Raw genomic sequence first — 19185 nt, forward strand, 5'->3', positions numbered from 1 at the left:
AGGTTGCTGAAGGCCAGGGTGATTTAAAAGGCAAAGGAAGCCTTCCCTGTTGGCACAGTGGTTAAGAATCCGCCTGCCAATGCAGGGGACACGGGTTCGAGCCCTGGTCCTGGAAGATCCCACATGCCGCAGAGCAACAAAGCTGGTGAACCACAAAGCAGGTGTGGGTTGGGAGGAGGGATTTCAACATCAGTACAGCAAGGAGGGTCCACCCCACGAGGTACCCTGCAAGGCCACGTGACCGGCCTAGCTGGTACTCAACAAATATGGAAACTTCCAAGATTCTGCTACTTAGAGCTGTTTGGCTGCCAATCACGGGGGTGGTGAAGCTCAGGCTGTGCCCCTCCCCCCCCATAGATAGCTGTGTGATGGGAGGCGGGTGTATGAGATGCAGAGACAGGACCATGGCTCCATTTCTGGCTTTAGATTACTGGTGCGTTTTTTATTAAAGAAGAGAATAAAGCATTTGTAAATATATTTCTCTCATGTATACTTCGAAGATGACGCTGGTCAGCAGCTACAGAACCGGGGAGCAAACAGGCAGAAGCCCTTCCCCCACCCGTCCCATCCCACCCCACCCCCTCCACCCTAGGTGCCGGAGACACATGGATGGCTGGGAGCTGCCCAGCTCCAACGGACCAAAGGTTCCAAGATGTGTGAATGGAAGGACCAGCTGACAACTCTCATCACAGTGCCGCCTGGAAAGCAGGGTGGCGCCTCCAGGGGGGTTGGGCAGGCTTGTTAAGAAAACCCCTTTACCCCTTAGAAACAAGTAAGGCATGAAGGTTCCCCACTGGGCTCCCAGCACAGAGGCCGGGGCTACTGACTTCCACTGCGTTGTATGGCTCCTCTGATTTCTAGGGTCTCAGGAAGAAGGAACTGGGAGCCCTGAAGAATTTCTCAGGGCAAACGGGGGACCTGGGCATCTCTTAGCTGAAGCTCTTAGCTGAAGCTGGACCTTCTGAAGCCTTAACAAAAGACTAAACCCCTGACCCAGCTGGGTCCTCAAAAGCAGGCATTGTATGGGAAGGAGGAGACATGTTCCCCATCTGGTCCCATTTCCCAGTGTGGGGTGAGACTCTTGGGCAGGCCCCAGTAAAGGGGGCCAGGGGAGGACGCTGGGACCATGGGCTGGTGGCACACATCCAGGACATTCTGGGGGTGGCAGGCATGACCTGCGGTGGGGTGGGCCTGGGGGGAGCAGGGGAGTGAATGAGACACATCATGGTCCCTGAGATGGGGACAGGCAGAGGCCAAGCTCGGTGAGTCAGAGGAGGCATGCAGAGATAGGGGGCTCCCACTGCCCAGACCCCTGGAAGGCTTGATACCCAGAAGGCATTTCCAGGGCTGGAACCCGGGGAGGCTGGCTCTGAGTTGATTGGCTACAGATCTGCAGTGGGCTGAGGATCTCCAGGGAGAAGCCCGCCCTCACCAGGGCTGGAGTCAGGCCACTCGGGCCTGGCTCAGGCTTTCTGCTCTGCATGGCAGGGGCTGTCTCTGACCTGGTCAGGACCCTCGAGGTGGGACAGCTGGTGCTAAGGGAATAACAGTGTGTCACAGCTGGAGAAGCAGTGGATGGTCCAGGAGACCCCTGGAACCTGCAACAGCTGGCTCTGGGGTCCCCCTTCAAGTGTTTTCAGTTGTGGCGAGGGGTCAGGGAGACCCTGCCTTGCAAAAAAAACTCTCAAAAAAATAAAAATAATGGAACTTTGAAAAAAGAAAGCCAACTGGTCCAGAATGGCTTTCAGAAGCCTGGCTACAAATCTGAGAGCAAGGCCCAGGGTCAGGGAGTCGGGTCTGGGAGAGCGGGGAGTGGGGTCTGGGAGAGCGGGGAGTGGGGGCTGGGAGAGCGGGGAGTGGGGGCTGGGAGAGCGGGCAGTGGGGACATTTGGCTTGCAGACTCTCGGCTGTGCCTTTGGGCTGGCGCGGGGTGGTGGAGGGTCCTGGGAGGCAAGAGGTGTTGACCGCCTCCCCCGTCAGCAGGGAACGGGTGTCCCCCGCATGCTCCCTGGGTCAGAGAGCAGCCTCCCTCTGGGGTGTATTGCTGCTAAAGGGCTCCCTCTCTCACCAGAGGCTGCACAGCCCAGGTGAGAGGGACCCCACGGCCTGATCCTGGGGGAGGCCACTGGCCGGGGAACCTTCACTTGCCGCTGTGCGTCTTGACTTTGGTGGCGTTGATGTCGGCCTTGGTCTTCTGGATCCTGGAGAAGATCTCCTTGAAGAGCGCCTTGTACTCGGGCTGGCTCTGCTCCAGCCGCTTGTCCACGGCCTCCACGTGCTGGCTCAGGCTCTTCTCGCCCACCTTGGCCTCCCCCTGGCCCTCCTCGCTGCCCCGCAGGTCCTTCCACGAGCTGTCCCGGGAGATGGGCCGCGAGGTCTGCACGCCCGCGTGCCGCACCCCCGCCCCGTGCTGCCGGCACTTGCTCAGCAGCTCCTCGTACTTCTCCAGCAGCGCGTGGTACTGCTCATCCACCTCGCGCAGGATGGACATGCCCCGCTTGCGCACGCTGTTGGCGTGCAGCGTGAGGTTGCCCACGTGCCGGCCGGCCGGGTCTTTGGCCACGATGGCGTTAAGTGCCGTGTCGCTGCAGCTCTTGCGCACGGTGTGGCCCGGGGACGCGGCCGGAGAGGAGACCCCGTCCTGGGCGCCCGAGTCGTCCCCGCTGCCCGGCTGGGGGTCGTCGGCTTCAGGCGCCTGGGTGAGGGGCGCCAGCAGGGCCTCGGCCAGGTGGTCCTCCCGGCCCAGCAGGTAGGTCTTCGCCTGCTTCATCTGCTGCAGCTCCAGCAGCTCAGCCTCCAGCTCCTGCACACGGAGGCGGCAGCCCTCCATCTCGCACAGCCGCCGCTCCAGCTCTGAGTACTCCTGCAGCACCACCGCGTACTCGTGCTCAGCCCGCTGCTGGCGCTGCCGCTCCTGGCTCACCTGGGAGCGCAGCACTCCCACCAAGGTCTGCAGCCGCTCGTTCTCCTGCTCCAGCGGCCGCGGGCCCAGCTCCAGGGAGGAACTGTGCAGGCGGAAGGCATCCTCGCACCTGGGAGGGAGCAGGGGCAGGTGGGCAGAGGGCGGTGGGCACGGCCAAGGCCCCGGGAGCCCAGCCGCATCTCTCTCCCTGACGGGGTTGGATAGGCTGCCCCACCTAGAGTCGCTCTCGGCCTTTCTACCCCTGTTCTCTACCCTGGGAGGTTGCCCTTAGCTTCCGCCAGGTTTCCTGGCTCTCTCTTGGGTTCAGCCAATGGGAGGCACTGGCAGGAGGGCCAGGGGGATGGGGGCAGAGGGAGGTCACGGGGAATGTCTTCCCCTGGGCTCCTTCCCTGGTTACTGCAGGCCAGACAGCGCTCTCCCTGCCTTCTAGGTTCCAGTAACCTCCCTTCTCCTGGTCCCTTCAGGCCTCAGGATGGTAACAGCTCCTTGCTACTGCAACCCCAGGGTGCTGCAGTGTCCCCCTGGTTTCCCCGCACCTTGCCCACACCTCTTTATTAAGCACTGCTCAGTTACTCTGGGAGGAGGCTATCTGTCTCTTGCCAGGACCTTTATTGAAACACCCACTAAATACACCGTGTGTGCAGTATTCTTACATTAGGGAGTCATCCTACTCAAAAGACTTAATGAGAACTGAAAGGTAGAGTTGTTAACCCCTCCTGGGTGAGAATTCTGGCTTACTAAACAAACAGGTGACCTTGGATAAGACACATGATCTCGGAGTTTCAATTTCCTCCTCTGAGTAGTGGGAACGATAAATCACACCTTAAGGTACTGCCGTGAGAATTAAATCACTTAGCAGAGCGGTGGGCACACGGCCAGTGCTCACAGGAGCCAGCTGCTGACTGTCGTAGCAACGGGAGCAGCCCCTCCAATAGCCTGGACAATGCGGCAGCTCTCCTTCCCACCTGCTGCGGCGCGCCTCCCCGCCCTTCCCTGCCGTGGTTGGCAGCCCCGGGCACTCGGAGACACGGTCCAGGGTCCACCTCACCTACCCTCACCTACCGGGGGCTGGCGCACAGCTCCTTGAGGCAGGGGAAGGTGTGGATGGTGCGCCGGCGCTCTCGCTTCTCCCGCCGCACTCGCAGTTGCTCCAGGTCCCGCAGCTGCTCCACCTGGGCCTGCAGCTCCTCCACCTGGGTCTGCAGGCGCTCGATGGTCTCTGTCAGCCTGGGGATGGGGTGGGGGACACACGCATGGGAGGGACTTTAAGGGGACGGGGCCAGCCCTCCTCACTGCAGCCCTAGGGGGACTTGGGGGTGGGGGACAAACAGGTGACCTTGAGCCATGCTGCCCGGTGTTGAGGTCAGACAGGGAACTCCTTGTACGTACGCCCAAGGACCCACTCTTTTCCCCCACCTCCCGAGGTGACCAGGCCGAGCTGACCATTTCTCCTCCGTGTCTCCTCGGTTCCTTGTACACCCATCTAATCACTTATCACCCTATAAAATAAAATATTTTGCAATAAAATATTTACGTGTCTGCCTTCCCTCCCAGAGGGCGGGACAGTGTCTTTGCATCCCCATCACTGTATTCCCCAGTGCCTAAAACAGAGCCTGGTGTGTAGCTCGTGCTTAAAGAAGGTTTGTGTCCTGAATGTTAAGCCAGCCTAAATCGACAAGGACAAACTCACTACCATCCCGGGTTCCCAGACCGGGGCTTCTGAAAGAAGGAGACTGAGTCACACCCACTGGTCAATACGCACACATGTACACCCAGCCCTGGGCCTCTCCTTGGCCATCCCCAGCCCCCGGCTCCCAGCCCTCCACCCGGCCCTCACCCATGGATCTTCTGCTGGGCAGCCTTACTCTCCAGCACCAGCTTCTGGTTGGTCAGCTCCAGGTCTCGGGCCGCCAGGTCCAGCTGTTCGTACACTTTGGCGTGCTGATCATTTACGTGCCGCAGCGTGTCCAGCTGTTTGGTCAGGTACTGGGGGTGGGGGTGGGTGAGTAACCTTTCAGAACTGGGTTGGGGAAAATATCTCCGCCTGGGCCCTCCTCCCACTTCTAGGAACAGGTTTGCTTTGGGGTATTCGTCTGCAGCAGAGGGAGGTGTCAAGATGGTGGTGCAATAGGGCTGCCTGGGACAGTTGTGCAGGTTGTGAACTGCACAAGGCTGTTGGGCCAAGCCTGGGCCTGCTAAGAGGGCACCTTTTCCTAAGCTGCACAAAGGTACACACGGGCCAACGGGTCCTTGATGGGTGGCGGAGCCTGTGCAGGGCCCGTGTGGCCCCTCACCTCAATCTCCTGCACTTGCTCCTCGTTGGTGGAGTACATCTGCTGCAGAGACTGCTCCAGCTCCTTGTTCCTCTCCAGCAGCGTCTTCCCCAGCTCCGCAGCTAAGTGCAAGTCTTGGGGGGGAGGGGGCGGGGGGGGGGATATGAGCAGCTGAGAATGAAGTTGGAGGACCCCCGCCATTCCTGTTCTGAGCACTCATTCTGGGCTGGGCCTCTGGGGACCCTGAGAGAACCAGGACCCAGGGGCCACCCCTGGGGAGACTCCAGGCCTGGAAGGGGATGTAAGCCACAAGCTAAGCCTGTGCATTGGCTGTCACTTCTGCCTGGAATGTCCTCTCCCCAGACACTCCCAGGGCTCACCCCTCTCTGCCTTTAATGTCACCTTCTCCAGGAGGCCTTCCTCAGACATTGACCTCACTGACCTCAAAACTGCAGCCTCCCCGATGCCCCACTCCCTCCCTGCTTCATTTTTCTCCTGAGCTCATATCACCACCAATTTACCAAACAGTTTGGACCCTTATCTTGTTCGTCTCCCTTGACTAAATCGTAAGCTTACAGGGCAGGGATCCTGCCTGTTTCGGTCACTGATATTCCCAGGACCTAGAACAATACCTGGCATAGAGCAGGTGAATAAGAAATCTTTTCTGAAAGAATGAGTGAGTGGAATGTGATAAGAGCATCAGCAGACATAGGGGCAAAGTGCCCTGGGATGATAGGTAAAGGAGAGTTCACGCAGGGGACAGTGGGAATCTCAGGCAATGAGCAGCCTTGGAGTTGGGTTTGGAAGGGCGGCTGGAGCTTACTGAGAGGGGGAGGGGCAGAAGGGCTTGCTGGGTGTTAGAACTGGACATGGCTTCAGGGCTCTTTGGCCCAGGACTCCCCGGGTGGCACAGCGGTTAATCCGCCTGCCAATGCAGGGGACACGGGTTCGATCCCTTGACTGGGAAGATCCCACATGCCCCGGAGCAACTAAGTCCACGTGCCACAACTACTGAGCCTGCGCTCTAGAGTCAGCGAGCCACAACTACCGAGCCCACATGCCACAACTACTGAAGCCTGCGCACCTAGAGCCTGTGTTCCGCAGCAAGAGAAGCCAACGCAATGAGAAGCCCGCGCACCGCAACAAAGAGTAGCCCCCGCTTGCAACTGGAGAAAGCTTGCGCGCAGCAATGAAGACCCAACGCAGCCAATAAATAAATATATTAAAAAAAAAAAAAAGAGAGAGAGAAAACAGGAAAGTAAAAAATGGTGCAATAAAAATAAATATTAAAAAAAAAGCTCTGGCCCAACCTCCTTATTCTATGGATGACAGGTTGAAGAGGAAAGAATGAAACCCGAGGTTTCATTACCTGGGTTATAGCCACATTGGAAGCAGAATTCACATCTCCTCACCCCAGTTGGGTACCATTTGGTCCTAGTGACACACGCCCCTCTCCAAAACCTTCTCCTTTCCCTGGGCAGCAAAACCAACCTCTTCCCCCAGTAGCCCCGATTCTTGTACCTTGTGGGACCGGAACCTCCTCTCCCCAATCCCAGCCAAAGGTAAATGAACACCTATCAGAGAGGTCGGGAGGGAACCTGGCCTGTCTTTAGGGGGCTGTATCGTGGGGAAGGGGAGGGGTTAGAAGGGAATGGCAGGTGCTGGCATCCCTAAAAATTCTCTCAGTGGGTCTGAAGTTGGTCGAGGATACCTAGACATTTGGGGTGGATATTTCCCCATACATAGGCCTAACTCCTTTTAGAAGCAAAGGGTAATATATAAAATAGATAACTAATAAGGACCTACTGTATAGCACAGGGAACTCTATGCAATACTCTGTAATGACCTATATGGGAAAAGAATCTAAAAAAGAGTAGATATATGCACATGTATAACTGATTCACTTTGTTGTAGAGCAGCAACTAACACAACATTGTCAATCAACTATACGCCAATAAAGATTTAAAAAAGAAAAAAAATTTTAATATGTTTGTAAATATATTATTATTTATATTTAAATATATAAATATATGTCTAAGGGAAGCCTAGGATCGGATTGTGGTCTCAAAGAGGAGGTCAGATCAACTTAGGTTGTGTGCTTGGTGGAAATTCAGCAAGACCACCCCTAGTTCGTGACGAGGGAGGCACGCCAGCTTCCTGCTCCCTGTAATGGGATGGCGGACATTTGGCTCATCCACAAAGCTATCAAGTAATTCATGTATACGTGAAAAAGAACAGACGGTCACGCTAACTTTTTTTTTACCCTTGGGAACTGTCAGGTCGTCTGTGACGAGGCCGCTGCTAGGGATGCTGCCTCCTGCACTGGCGTGGGAGGACAGGCTCTGTGGGTGGCCTGCATGAAGGCCCTGAAACTTAACCTTGAGTCCAAGGTCAGAGGCAGAGTGAGGAAAGGCCAAGAACAACTGCACTTTATGCTCTTCCTTCCAGGTGAGCATCTGAGCTGTGTGTGTATTCCTACTGCCAGTGGGTTGGGCTGGGGCAGCTGTCATACTGCAAGTCATACTGTAAACCGGGGATATTGAAGGCAGCGAATGTGACCCGGGCCGCTTAGCGATTCCGAGATGCGAGATGCAGGAAGGGAACACAATAGAAGCGGCTTGGGGAGAATCCCAGAGACTGTCTCAGGGAAATGGGATCACAAATGCAAGCTAAGCTGGTCCGAGCTGCCAGGAGGGATCATGAGAGAAGTCTAGAAGCTGCAGGGCAGGGAGCTGAGTAGAGCCAAGTGCTGGGGAACGGACACCAGCTAGATGAGGGCTGGGCACGGCTTTGGCTTCGGGGAGGGTGCAGCTCCCTCTGGACCAGAGGGGGAGGGAGTCTTGGGAGTGGGCGGACGGGAGAGCTGGCTAAGCCAGAAGTGGAATCTGGAGTAATGAACAGCCTGTCACAGCCAGATTAATGGTTACACTGGACCAGGCCAGGGAAGGTACTGAGTCTGAACTGGCATCTCCTCTGCCTGGACCCCAGCATTTTCTGGGGTCTCCTGCAGTGGGCTGCAGCAGTTTTGCCCTCTGAATGCCAGCAGAGGTGTCGCCCAGGAGCAATGCCCCAGAGCCCTAGAGAGAATGGCTGGGAGCCAGGGGATGTCTTTGAAGAGAAATCCTGAAATCCTACTGCCCCTCCTGGTTGGGGTCAGGGTGGGACCCCCTAGACTCCAGAGAAGAGAGGTAGGGAAAGGACAGAGGACAGACATAGGGAAGAAAAGACAAAGACAAAGGGGGCAGAAGGAGGCCAGCTACCACCTGGCAGGGCTGCAGGGGTCCTGTTCACAACCTCCGGGGCACCAAAGTCAGGAACCCTGGGTGCGCAGAATTGGGGTCCGGTCACCTCCCTCCCCTCGCCATGTCAGAGTTCTCCCCTGAGGCTGAGACTCAAGGTCAGGAGCCCAGGACCTCAATTCTGTGACTCAGCAGTCATCTCTCAGCCTGGAAAGAGGTACCCACAGGGCCGGCCACACCTCGTCCAAGGTGGGGGAGGGAGGCAGGCAGAGAGAGAGTGCCAGTGCTTAATAATTAATGGTTTTTTCTATTTTTACTGGTGCTCGTGACAGTGGGCAGAGGGAACACAGTGAGAAAGGAGGACCCTGTTTGTCCCAGATGCCTGCCTCCACTGGGACGGAGCAGCATCAAAGTCAACCAGGAGCTTGATGGCCAAGCATCTGAAAGTAAAGTTGGGGCCCGTCCTCAGGGGAGTTGGGGCTAGCTGAGAAAAACCATGTCTTGGGACACTCAGAGGGGGGCAGCTGGGCGGGAGAGAATTTGGGGAGCGGGTGTGGGGAAGGGGGAAGGAACAGGCACCCGATCCCCCACGTGTCTGGCCTTTGGTCCGCATTCACCCCACCATCCAGCCTTCTGTGCCAGTCCCCATGGGGTGCCGCAGCAGTTGTGCCTGGGACTTCCTCTGACTCCCACCCCGGCACTCCAGATAATTCCTACTTTGCAGTCATGTGTGGTCTTTTCGCATGGCTCTGTCCCTCGGTACAGGCACCCCCTCCACTTAGACTACCGGCCTGCTTCCACTGCCGGGGCGGGGCAGGAGGGCCCTCTTCACCCTACAGCTCGGAGGGGTGTGTAAGCCTTTACGCGTCTCACAGCAGAAGGCCCTCACTTCTGTTCTCACTGTCCGCAGGGGCTCACTGCTGCAGAACCCCTGTCGCTCCGTCACAGGTGCTACTCTGATCCCATTTCTGCCTCCTCTGCTGGACTGTGGAGACTGCGAGGGTGGAGATCACGTCCCAGGCTCAGCACAGCACCTGGCCTACGGCAAGCAGACGTTTGGCTTCTGGTGGAAAGCTCCAGTGTCTTCTGAGACTGTCTCATTTCTGGTTTCCCTCCTCGTTCCTGGGCTCTGCCTGCTACTCAGGCTACGAGGCAAGGCTGACTGCTGCAGACCAGTAAGGCCAGAAAAGCAGGGGCCTGTGGGGCCCATTCCCGACCCCAGACCCAAAGCATGGCTGCCCGGCCCAGCTGGAATCTCGACATCTCTCTCCCTCTCCGGATGCAGCACATCTCCCACCCCTACTCCCTAGCTCCTTCCTCCCACATCTGGGCCGGGCACAGTGCCAGAGACTCCTTTAGGGGTGCGGGAATGAAACGAGACAGCAACAACATCAGCATCTGCCTCTGAAGAGGCCATCTTCCTAGGCACTCAGCTTCCAATCTTTCCTTCTAGGCCCGCCTCTTCCATGAAGCCCTCTCACCGCATCCTGTCACTCCCACTCAGTTCCAAGCCCAACTCCACCTACTCAGGTGCACCCAGGAGGCCAGGGCTGGGACTACTCCCAGCTCCCAGGATAGTGTCTGACATTTAAGTGGAGCCTGATATGTGTTTGTGTAATGTGAGGTTTTGGGGGTAGCTGCCCAGGATGGGGAAGGGGGTTGTTGCAGCCAGGACGGGGCATTTCACTCCAGGCAGGGAGGCTGAGGGTAGCCTCTAGGACACAGAGGTGCGGTCCAGCCCAGCACCCCCACCCCACCCCCCGTCCTACACTGGTCCCGCAACGGCTCTGATTAACCCACGGTCCTGAACACAAGGGCAGCGCCTCATCTACCAGCAAATGTGGCCACGTGGGGATGTGGGTCAGGGCCGGAAAACAAAGGCTCCAGGACCTGGCTAGATGCCTCACATGAGGGCAAAGGCAGGCGTCTGGGCCCCATGGATGGAGACCCAGAGCAGAGGGTGTCCGCACACACTGAACCAGACTGTGTCCACACCCACCAGGCTTGCTGGGTGACTGTGGTCACTTCTAGAACATGTTTCCTAGCGCCTCCAATTCTGACCATCCAAGAATGAGGCACTTTTCTTGGGAGGAGAGGTTGGGTTTGATCTCACTCCAGCAGGCCCTGGCCCCGACCCTCTTAGGCCTCCTCCTCCTTCCTGTCCTAACAGCCCCACCCCCTACTTGGAGTGACGTCACCTCGGCCACCTCATCAACCCCTTTCCAGTCGCCCTCTCTGCCCTCAGATGGGAGAGAGGGGAAAGTGACTCCCTGTTTACTCAGGCTCTGATCTGGGGCACTGCTCAGAATTCCCAAATCTGATCCCCTCCAAACCTTGAGCCATTTGGGAGAAGGCCAGCAGGGGAAGGACCAGGGGACTCCTCCCTCTGGAAGGCAGATTGGACTCCTAGTAGCCTCCGCTTCTCCATCGGCAAGGTGCCGGCACCCCCATCACCTCCCTGGGTAGAGGGGAAGGGAGTTGGGGAAACTTTCTAGGAGCTCAGGAATCCTGGCGGGGAAGTGTGCTGCTGGATTTGGAATGGGGATAACTTCCTCCCCCCTCGGCCCCCCAAAACCCCTCTCAGCAAAACAACCAAGGAGCCACCTCCTGACCTCCAAAGACTTCCAGCCAGTACTCTCAGACCCCCCCAACAATACCCGGGGCGCCTGGGCAGTTCCTGCCTCTAAGACGGGGTGGGCGAACTGGCTGAAGTATGCCCCTGTTGTTCGGGCAAAGAGGAAGACCGCTCCCCCCAGTTTTGCAGGTCTTCACGTGTTTGGTTCGGGTCTTCCCGGGCAGCGCCCCCTCTCTCCACGTCCCCATTCTCCAGACGCATCTCCTCTCTCAGTCCGGCACGCCGGGTGCAGCCCAGCCCTCCCCGGGGTGATACCGCCCAACAATGGAGAAGCGGACAGGGGTCGCGGGGCGCACCCCGCTTTCCTGCCCCCTTTGCTCACCCTGCTCCAGGTCCTGCTGGTCGTACCAGGGCTCCTCTTCCTCTGCGGTGAAGTCCTCCATCCTGGCGGCCCTCCGCATGGCCCCGCAGGCGGCGGGCTGCAATTGGGCGCTGCGGCGGCGCGGCTCAGGGCCGGGGCGCGGGGCCCGGGACAATGCGGCGGAGGCGGGCCGAGCCTCCCGCGTCGCGGACTCGGGCTGCAGTGCCCCCGCCCGCGCCGCGCCCCCTCGCCATCGGCCGTCGGCCTGGCGCCCACAGGGGGCTGGCTCGCTGCCGCGGTCTGGCCCGGCTGGGGTCCTGCAGAGCCCGGGGCACCGGGCGGCGGCTGCACAAAGGGTGGAGGGGCGGGGACGGCGGGCGGGACGGCGGCAAGGAGGGCCCAAGCCCGGCCGGCAGGTCTGGGGCGCTAGGAGCGAGCGGGTGCCGCGGCGGGCGCCCCCTGCCCGACTCCGGCCAGCGCTGCCCCCCGCCCGCCCGGCGACACCAGGAGCCGCCGCTGCATCTTGGCGGGGTCCGCCCCGCGCTTCCCGAGCCGCCCGCTCCGCGGGGTGGGGCCAACCGCCGATGGCCAATCAGGAGACGTATGCAAAACTGGAGGCGGGGCCGAGGGCGGTATCTCCGCAGCGTTGAGGTTCGGCTGCTGCTGAACCAACCCCACCTTCCCTTCACAGTCGACTCCAGTTTACATCTCAATGCCTAAAATCATTTTATTTTGTTTACCTATTGTTATCTCTCTCTCCCCGTAGATCTCCTGAAAGCAAGGATCTTGTCACTCTTGTTCACAGCTGGGCTCTTCAGTGCCTAGAGTAGGCTGACCTACTGCTACCTTCCACGGACACTCTTTGAATGAATGAAAATTAATCAAAAATTACCTTTAAGAAATTGTGTTTAAATGCCTGTGGCCTGAAACCTCACTCCAGGAGTGGTGAACTTTGACTGTTACCTCCATTCTGGGCCTTCCCCTTTGAGGTCCTGTTTCCCTTTCCCTGGGATTCATATCCTATACCCAACTATACCCATTAAACTATATAAGTGTCACTTATCCGAGCATTCTTTCCTTAAAGGAGTTTTCAGACTCAGGTATACATGTAACTCACTTTTATTAGGCCCCACCATGTGCTGGTACTGTTGAAGCACCCTGAGTATAACCGACTCTGAATCTATGTGGCAAATACATCAAACAAAGGACTTGTATCCAGAATATAGAAAGAACACCTGCGAATCCACAAGAAAAAGAAAAACAGCCCAGTAGAAAAGTGGGTAAAAGACTTGACCAACACTTCACAAATGACCAAAGTGACCCAATCAACATGTGACAAGTTGTTGAAATTCTTGAGAAGGAGCCACGGTTGTTTCTGTAATAAATTACCCCAAATTTAGTGGCTTGAAACAACACACACTTATTATCTTACAGTTTTGTAAGTTAGAAGATTGACATGGCTCTTGAAGACTGAAATCTAGTTGTTTGCAAGGCTTTGTTCCCTTCTGGAGGCTCCAGGGAAGGGTCTCTTTCCTTGCCTCTTCCAACTTTGAGAGAGGCTGCCCACGTTGCATGGCTCATGACTCCCTTTTCCCATCTTGAACGCCATCAACAGCAGGTGACCCTTCTCACACTGGATCACTCTGACTTGTCCTGCCACCTTCTTCCACTTTTAAAGACCCTGTGATTACACTGGGCCCACCTGGATAATCCAGCATAATTCTCCCATCTCAAGATCCTTAATTTAACCACAACTGCAAAATTCCTTTTGCCATGTGAAGTAACATGTTCAAAGATTCTGGGGATTAGGTTATGGACATCTTTGGGGATCAGGATTCCATTTACACAAAGTTCAAAATTGGCAAAACAAATCTAATCAGGATAGTATTTGGCCTTGGGGAGACATGGGGGAACTCTGAGGGGCCAGGAGTGTTTTATTTCCTGATCTGGGTGTTGGTTACACACAGGTGTGTTCATTTGTGAAAATCATTGACGTGTATACTTACGTGCACTTCTCTGAATGTTATACTTTAATAGAATAGTTTACTCAAGAAGAAGGAAAAAAAACACCCTATGGCTAAGACACAGGTAGTTTCTGCTCTCGTGTAGCTTACATTCTAGTGGGGATAGATAAGTGATTACAACCTGCAATGTGCTGTGAAGGAAATTAACAGGCTTCTGTGAGAGAGTCTGGGGGGAAGGTTCAGGAAAGACTTCCCTTAGAAGGTGACATCTAAGCTGATACCTAAAGGATAAGATGGTGCCAGCCATGCCAAGCTCTGTGGGGAGGATGTTCCAGGCAGAGGAGACAGCAAGATCAAAGGCCCTAAGAGCTCGACATATGTTAGAAACTGATGCAAGCCCAGCATAGCTGGAGTGGAGAGGATAGAAGACAGATGAACTGGAGTTAGGCCCATGGGAAGGAGTTGGGATTTTTTTTTGTTCCCAAGTACACAGAGAGAACCAATAAAAGGCTTTTCGTTTTCAGTTGTGAAATATCACTAGCAATTTTGGAGCATGGATTGGAGGGGGGGCAAGAGTGGAAACAAGAAGACCAGTTTGGAGGCTTTTGCAATCATCTAGAAGGGAGGTAACAGTGTGATGCGCAAGGCTGGTGGTAGTGGAAATGGAGCGAGATGAGAAATATTTGAGGTGTAGAACTAAGATGTGCAGATGAATTGACTGAAGAATCAGAGTGATGCCTTAGACGTCTGGCTTCAGTAACTGGGTGACAGTGATGCCATTTACTGAGATGGGGACAAAATGAATCTAAGGGACGAACAGGTTGGGTGGCTGTCCCACAGGGATCTGGTCACATTCCAAAACCACCAAATCCCTTCCCATTCGTTCATTTCTTCATTCTGCAGCTGTGTGGAAATGTACCCACAGGAGCCAGGGAGTTTAAGGAGTCCCCAGAGGAGAGAAGAGGCAAAGGGCTGAGGGCCACGTCCTGTGCAGCGAGGATGATAGCAATGAAAGGCAACCCTTCAACCTGAAAAGTCACCGCCAACGCCTACAGCTAAGGATGGTTTCAGCGATGCCTTAGAAGACCCCCATGTTTGAAAACATCCAGCTCCTGGGTCATCTCTCAGCTTTTGGCCTTTACCACACTGACCACACCCTCAGCATGACCAAAATACCCTCCCTCCCTGTGGACACCCTCTCCCTGCCCCAACCACAGAAGCATTGCCTGGCAGGGATAAATAAATGTCACAAAGGCTGAATTCTTATTGCTGCCTGAGCACAGGGTGGAGTGATTCAGGCTGGAGTCCCTGGATCTCATGAGGCTGGTGTGGGGTGGGAGTGAGCTGAAGCTGGGCAACCGGCTCTGCCAGATTGGTGGAACCTCCCTGTCCCCTCTGCAGGGGACAGAGGGTAGAGGCTGGGTGGCTGAGGGCTGTGGTGCCTGCTATCTGCCAGGCCTGTGCTGGGCCCTTTGCCTGGGTTGGTTCACCAGTGGTGCCCAGTGGGACCACTCCCAGTGCCTTCAGGGCAGACTTGGTATTTCCTAAACTGTGCCATGAGGAGGAAAACAGATCTACCTTTTATTTTTTGCGGTACGCGGGCCTCTCACTGTTGTGGCCTCTCCCGTTGCAGAGCACAGGCTCCGGACGCGCAGGCTCCGGACGCGCAGGCTCAGTGGCCATGGCTCACGGGCCCAGCCGCTCCGCGGCATGCGGGATCTTCCCGGACCGGGGCACGAACCCGCGTCCCCTGCATCGGCAGGCGGACTCTCAACCACTGCGCCACCAGGGAAGCCCCAGATCTACCTCTGAAGAAGGAAATTCCTCAGCTTCCCTGAACTACCAGCCAACACGCCCTGGGATCCATTTCTGGCCTTTCCTCTAAGCAGGGCAGAGTCAAGCCCAGGGGTGGGAAGTATAAACTACCCGACCTTGGTAACCCCCAGAGCATGGTACCTCATCTGCGTGTCAAGCAGACCTATTTCGTGGTGTTCCTTGTCAGGGGCATCAAGACTCGAGGCTGATGGTCAGAGCCTCGGTGGATTCGATGTCCCCTCAGCCTTGGGCACTATGATTCCCCTGGGGTCAGTTTCACACTCGGGCGACCAGGAGCGCTCCCCGAGCTCTCACCCGAGCTCCCGAGAAATGCAAGCCCAGATGCTGGATTTGGGACCAAAGCACAGGTATGGAACCCCGGGAGAGCTAGGATCCGGGACTTGAAGATGTAACCGCCCTCCCCGAAGAGCTTGAGCGCTGCCCCCTCCACCCCCAGCCCAGCCCAGCCCAGCCCAGCCCACCGGAAATGACGGCGCGTGCGCAGGCAGCACTGACGTTAGAGAGTCCCGGCGCTCCCAGTCACACGGGTCACCCTGGGGGAGGGGCAGGGTGCCCAGCCCGCGCCTCTGGGCCGTCGGGGCATCCACTGACACCACACGCTGCGCATCTTGGGTGCTGCCACCCCTGCAGGCCGCGCTCCCCTCCCTGTCCCCAGACCCGTGATTTTAGCGCTGGGCTTACATTGCGCTGAATGATCTTGCCCCATCTGTCCTCTCCACCATTCTGAGGTCAGCGCCTGGCAGGGAAAGGCACTCAGTACATTTCAATGAGCGAAGTCATCTGGAGTCCAACCCCCTTTCCCCCCGTACACCATCGGAGTGCGTCCCAGACAATGTCTGTTCTGAAAGGGGAATTATGTTAGAGTCTCACAAGTCCTTGCGGTCAGGAAGTGCTTCTGTGTGTCTACCCCAAATCCCTGCAGTTTAAACCCTCCAGGCCTGTCATCAGCAGTGACCGTTAGGATGCTTATGCTGAGGGTGTCCCTCCTGTGGGGTCATTCTTACTTTTCCTCCTTTGATACCTCCTCATGGGGTTGTTGGGAGGGGCTATAAACTCTTGGTCTGAGTTAACACAGGCCAAGGGCTTAGAACAGTGACTAGGCCATATGAACACTATTCAGTGTTTGCTCTTAGCATCATTATTATTGTAACTTTTTTACCTGGAGGATCCACTCCTTGCCTGTCACTACCCCTCTTCTGGCGGGGCTCCTGACGGGGGTGCTGGGGAGACTGTCCAGGGACTTTACCTTCCTGGTGGGGGGTCACGGGGGCAGGTCAGGCCTGAGACACAGGCCTAAGAGAGCTGTGGAGAAGCTCCAGGCACATTTGCTCACTGCTGGCTGCCTGGGCTCCCACTGCAACACAGCACTCAGTCCACTGTGTGGGATCCATCTCGCTCCCAGCACACTAAAAGCTCCTTGAGGGCAGGAACTCCAGCCGACACATAGCAGGTGCCTGATGAAGGAACAAATGGATGCTCTAAAACCAGTGGCAGAATCATATTCCTTGGCCCTCCTTCTTTATCCATCTCCACCCCAGAACAGATCCGCTTGCCCTACCTGAAAGGCTCCTAAAGGCACTAAAAAATGAATCTGAAAAACAGTGGGTGAAAATGTGCCTTTCCTATTGACTGAAGTGGATTCCCAAAGTGGTTCCATCTCCTGTGATAGCCCAGGAGTTCTCTTCATACAGTTATCCACTGTGTGCTAGGCCAGTGCTAGGTGCTGGGGATGTAGAGAACGAGACAGACCCAGCCCTGGCTCTCATGAAGCTTGCATCTCAGTAGGAGAGGCAGACCTAAATCAAGGAAAAAGACAAAAACATTTAAGATGGTGGTAAAAGTTTTAGGAAACACACTGAAGGATGAACTAACAACAGCTGGGGATGGGAAATCTCTCAGGGAAAGAGACTTTTAAGATAGGACCCTAAAGCATGAGAAGGGGACAGCCGCGTGAAGAGTGGGAGGAGTGATGTCTCAGTCAGAGGGAACAACTTGTACAGAGATCCCGGGAAGAAAGAGCTTAGAGGGTCTGAGGAAATAAAGGAAGACCAGTGTGGGCAGAACCTGGGGGCTTGGGGGAGGGGGAGCAGGGCCCAGATCATGCAGGGCCTTGGAGGTCACAGTGGGACCCAGAGAGAATTGACCCGAACAATGGGCTCCGAGGTGTTTTCGGGGGGGAGCGTTGTGAGCTGCAGTTTACAATTCCTCAGGCTGCTCTGCAGAGAATAGATTAGGGGAGGCAGGAGTGGTGGTTGTGGTAGACAGGAGATGGTGGGGGCCCTGGCACAGGTGAGGGCGGCAGAGATGAGGGAGGTAGAACTTGTGATATATACGTCTGGGGGATGACATCATCGAGTCTTGGTGATGGACTGGGGGAGGGGTTGACAAGAGGAGAAGCATCAGGCTGACACTGGATTTCTCGTTTGAGAACGTGGGAGATGCCATTTACTGAGATGAGAAGACTTAAAGACAAACGTTAGGAGAGAGATGGATTGGGCTTGGGAGGAGGAAGTGTGGAGGATAGAATTGCCCACAATGTGGCAGTTTCAAACATGGCGCCAACTTCTTTGACACGACTTTCATGGAGAGGTGGGTCCCCTCCCCTTGAATCTGGAAGGTTTTGATTGCTTTACCAATAGAGTATGGTAGAAGTGACTCTATGTATTATTCCCAGGCTGGGTACCAAATGGCCATGCAGCTTCCTCCTCTTTCTCGAGGGACACCCTTGAAAATTATTTATTTATTTATTTATTGGTTGCACCACACAACATATGGGATCTCAGTTCCCTGACCAGGGATCGAACCCATGCCCCTGCAGTGGAAGCGCAGAGTCCTAACCACTGGACACCAGGGAATTTTCCCTAAATCACCCCTTGATTAAACTCAATTTGGCTAATCTGTCCACTTGTCCATGGGTGACCAATAATATGTCAGTGCCACCTGGAGTTGCTCGTTGCAAACCACAGGAATGGCTCGGAACAATGGGCAAGACCAAAGCGTTCACAATTAATCCCTTGGAATGGTCGGTTAGCACCTGCTCTTGGTGTTTGTATTTTTTATTGAAGTGTAATTTACATACAGTAAAATTCATCCCTTTTAGGTGTATAGTTATATGAATTTGACAAACATATACAGTCATGGACCCAGCACCACAATCAAACCATAGAATGTTTTCATCACTCCACAAAGTCTCCTCATACCCTCTCAACGGTCAGCCCCCTCAGCCTGCTCCAGCCCACGGCAACCACTGATCTGTTCTCTGTCCCTATATTTTGCCTTTTCCAGAATATCATATAAATGATATAACACAGTATGTTGCCTTCTGTGTCTGACACAGCGCTTTTTTTTTTTTTTAAATACATGGACTCCGGTATTTTTTTAAAATTTTTTAAAATTTACTTATTTTTGGCTGTGTTGGGTCTTCGTTTCTGTGCATGGGCTTTCTCTAGTTGCTGCAAGCAGGGGCCATTCTTCATCGCGGTGCATGGGCCTCTCACCATCGCGGCCTCTCTTGTTGCGGAGCACAGGCTCCAGACCCGCAGGCTCAGTAGTTGTGGCTCACGGGCCCAGTTGCTCCGCGGCATGTGGGATCTTCCCGAACCGGGGCACGAACCCGCGTCCCCTGCATTGGCAGATAGATTCTCAACCACTGCGCCACCAGGGAAGCCCCGGACACAGCGATTTTGAGATTCCCCACATTCTTGCTACCTGTACCAGTAGTTTGTTTCTTTTTATTGCTGAGTACTAGTCCCATTTATGGATGAACCACAATCTGTTGATTCACCAGATGATGGACATTTGGGTTGTTTCCAGGTTTTGGTGATTATGAATGAAATTGTTATATGCATTACACAGGCTTTTTGTGTGGATATATGTTTTCATTTCTCCTCGGGAGATACCAAAAGTGGGATTATTGGGTTGTATAGTAATTGTATATTTAACTTTATTTTTATTTTTGGCCTCGGGATCTTAGTTCCCTGACCGGGGATCGAACCCATGCCCCCTGCATTTGAA

The 19185-nt window shown here is 55.4% G+C and overlaps 1 protein-coding gene across 2 annotated transcripts; it reads right to left on the bottom strand.

The window, feature by feature from the left end:
- Positions 1–409: 409 nt before the first annotated feature.
- CDR2L (cerebellar degeneration related protein 2 like) lies at positions 410–11906 on the bottom strand. 2 transcript variants are annotated; one of them, XM_073797729.1, is made up of 6 exons: positions 11393–11906; positions 10769–10893; positions 5218–5330; positions 4761–4909; positions 3986–4150; positions 410–3032 (listed from the first exon to the last, which is right to left on the bottom strand). In XM_073797729.1, the coding sequence occupies exons 2-6, from the start codon at positions 10776–10778 to the stop codon at positions 2141–2143; spliced, it is 1329 nt and encodes a 442-aa protein (XP_073653830.1). In that variant the 5' UTR covers positions 10779–10893; positions 11393–11906; the 3' UTR covers positions 410–2140. The 2 variants fall into 2 exon arrangements, with proteins under 2 accessions (XP_073653830.1, XP_033703241.1); XM_033847350.2 differs by lacking the exon at positions 10769–10893.
- Positions 11907–19185: the final 7279 nt, after the last annotated feature.

This window comes from Tursiops truncatus, chromosome 20 (genome assembly GCF_011762595.2).
Source record: "Tursiops truncatus isolate mTurTru1 chromosome 20, mTurTru1.mat.Y, whole genome shotgun sequence".
Taxonomy (NCBI): Eukaryota; Metazoa; Chordata; class Mammalia; order Artiodactyla; family Delphinidae; genus Tursiops; species Tursiops truncatus.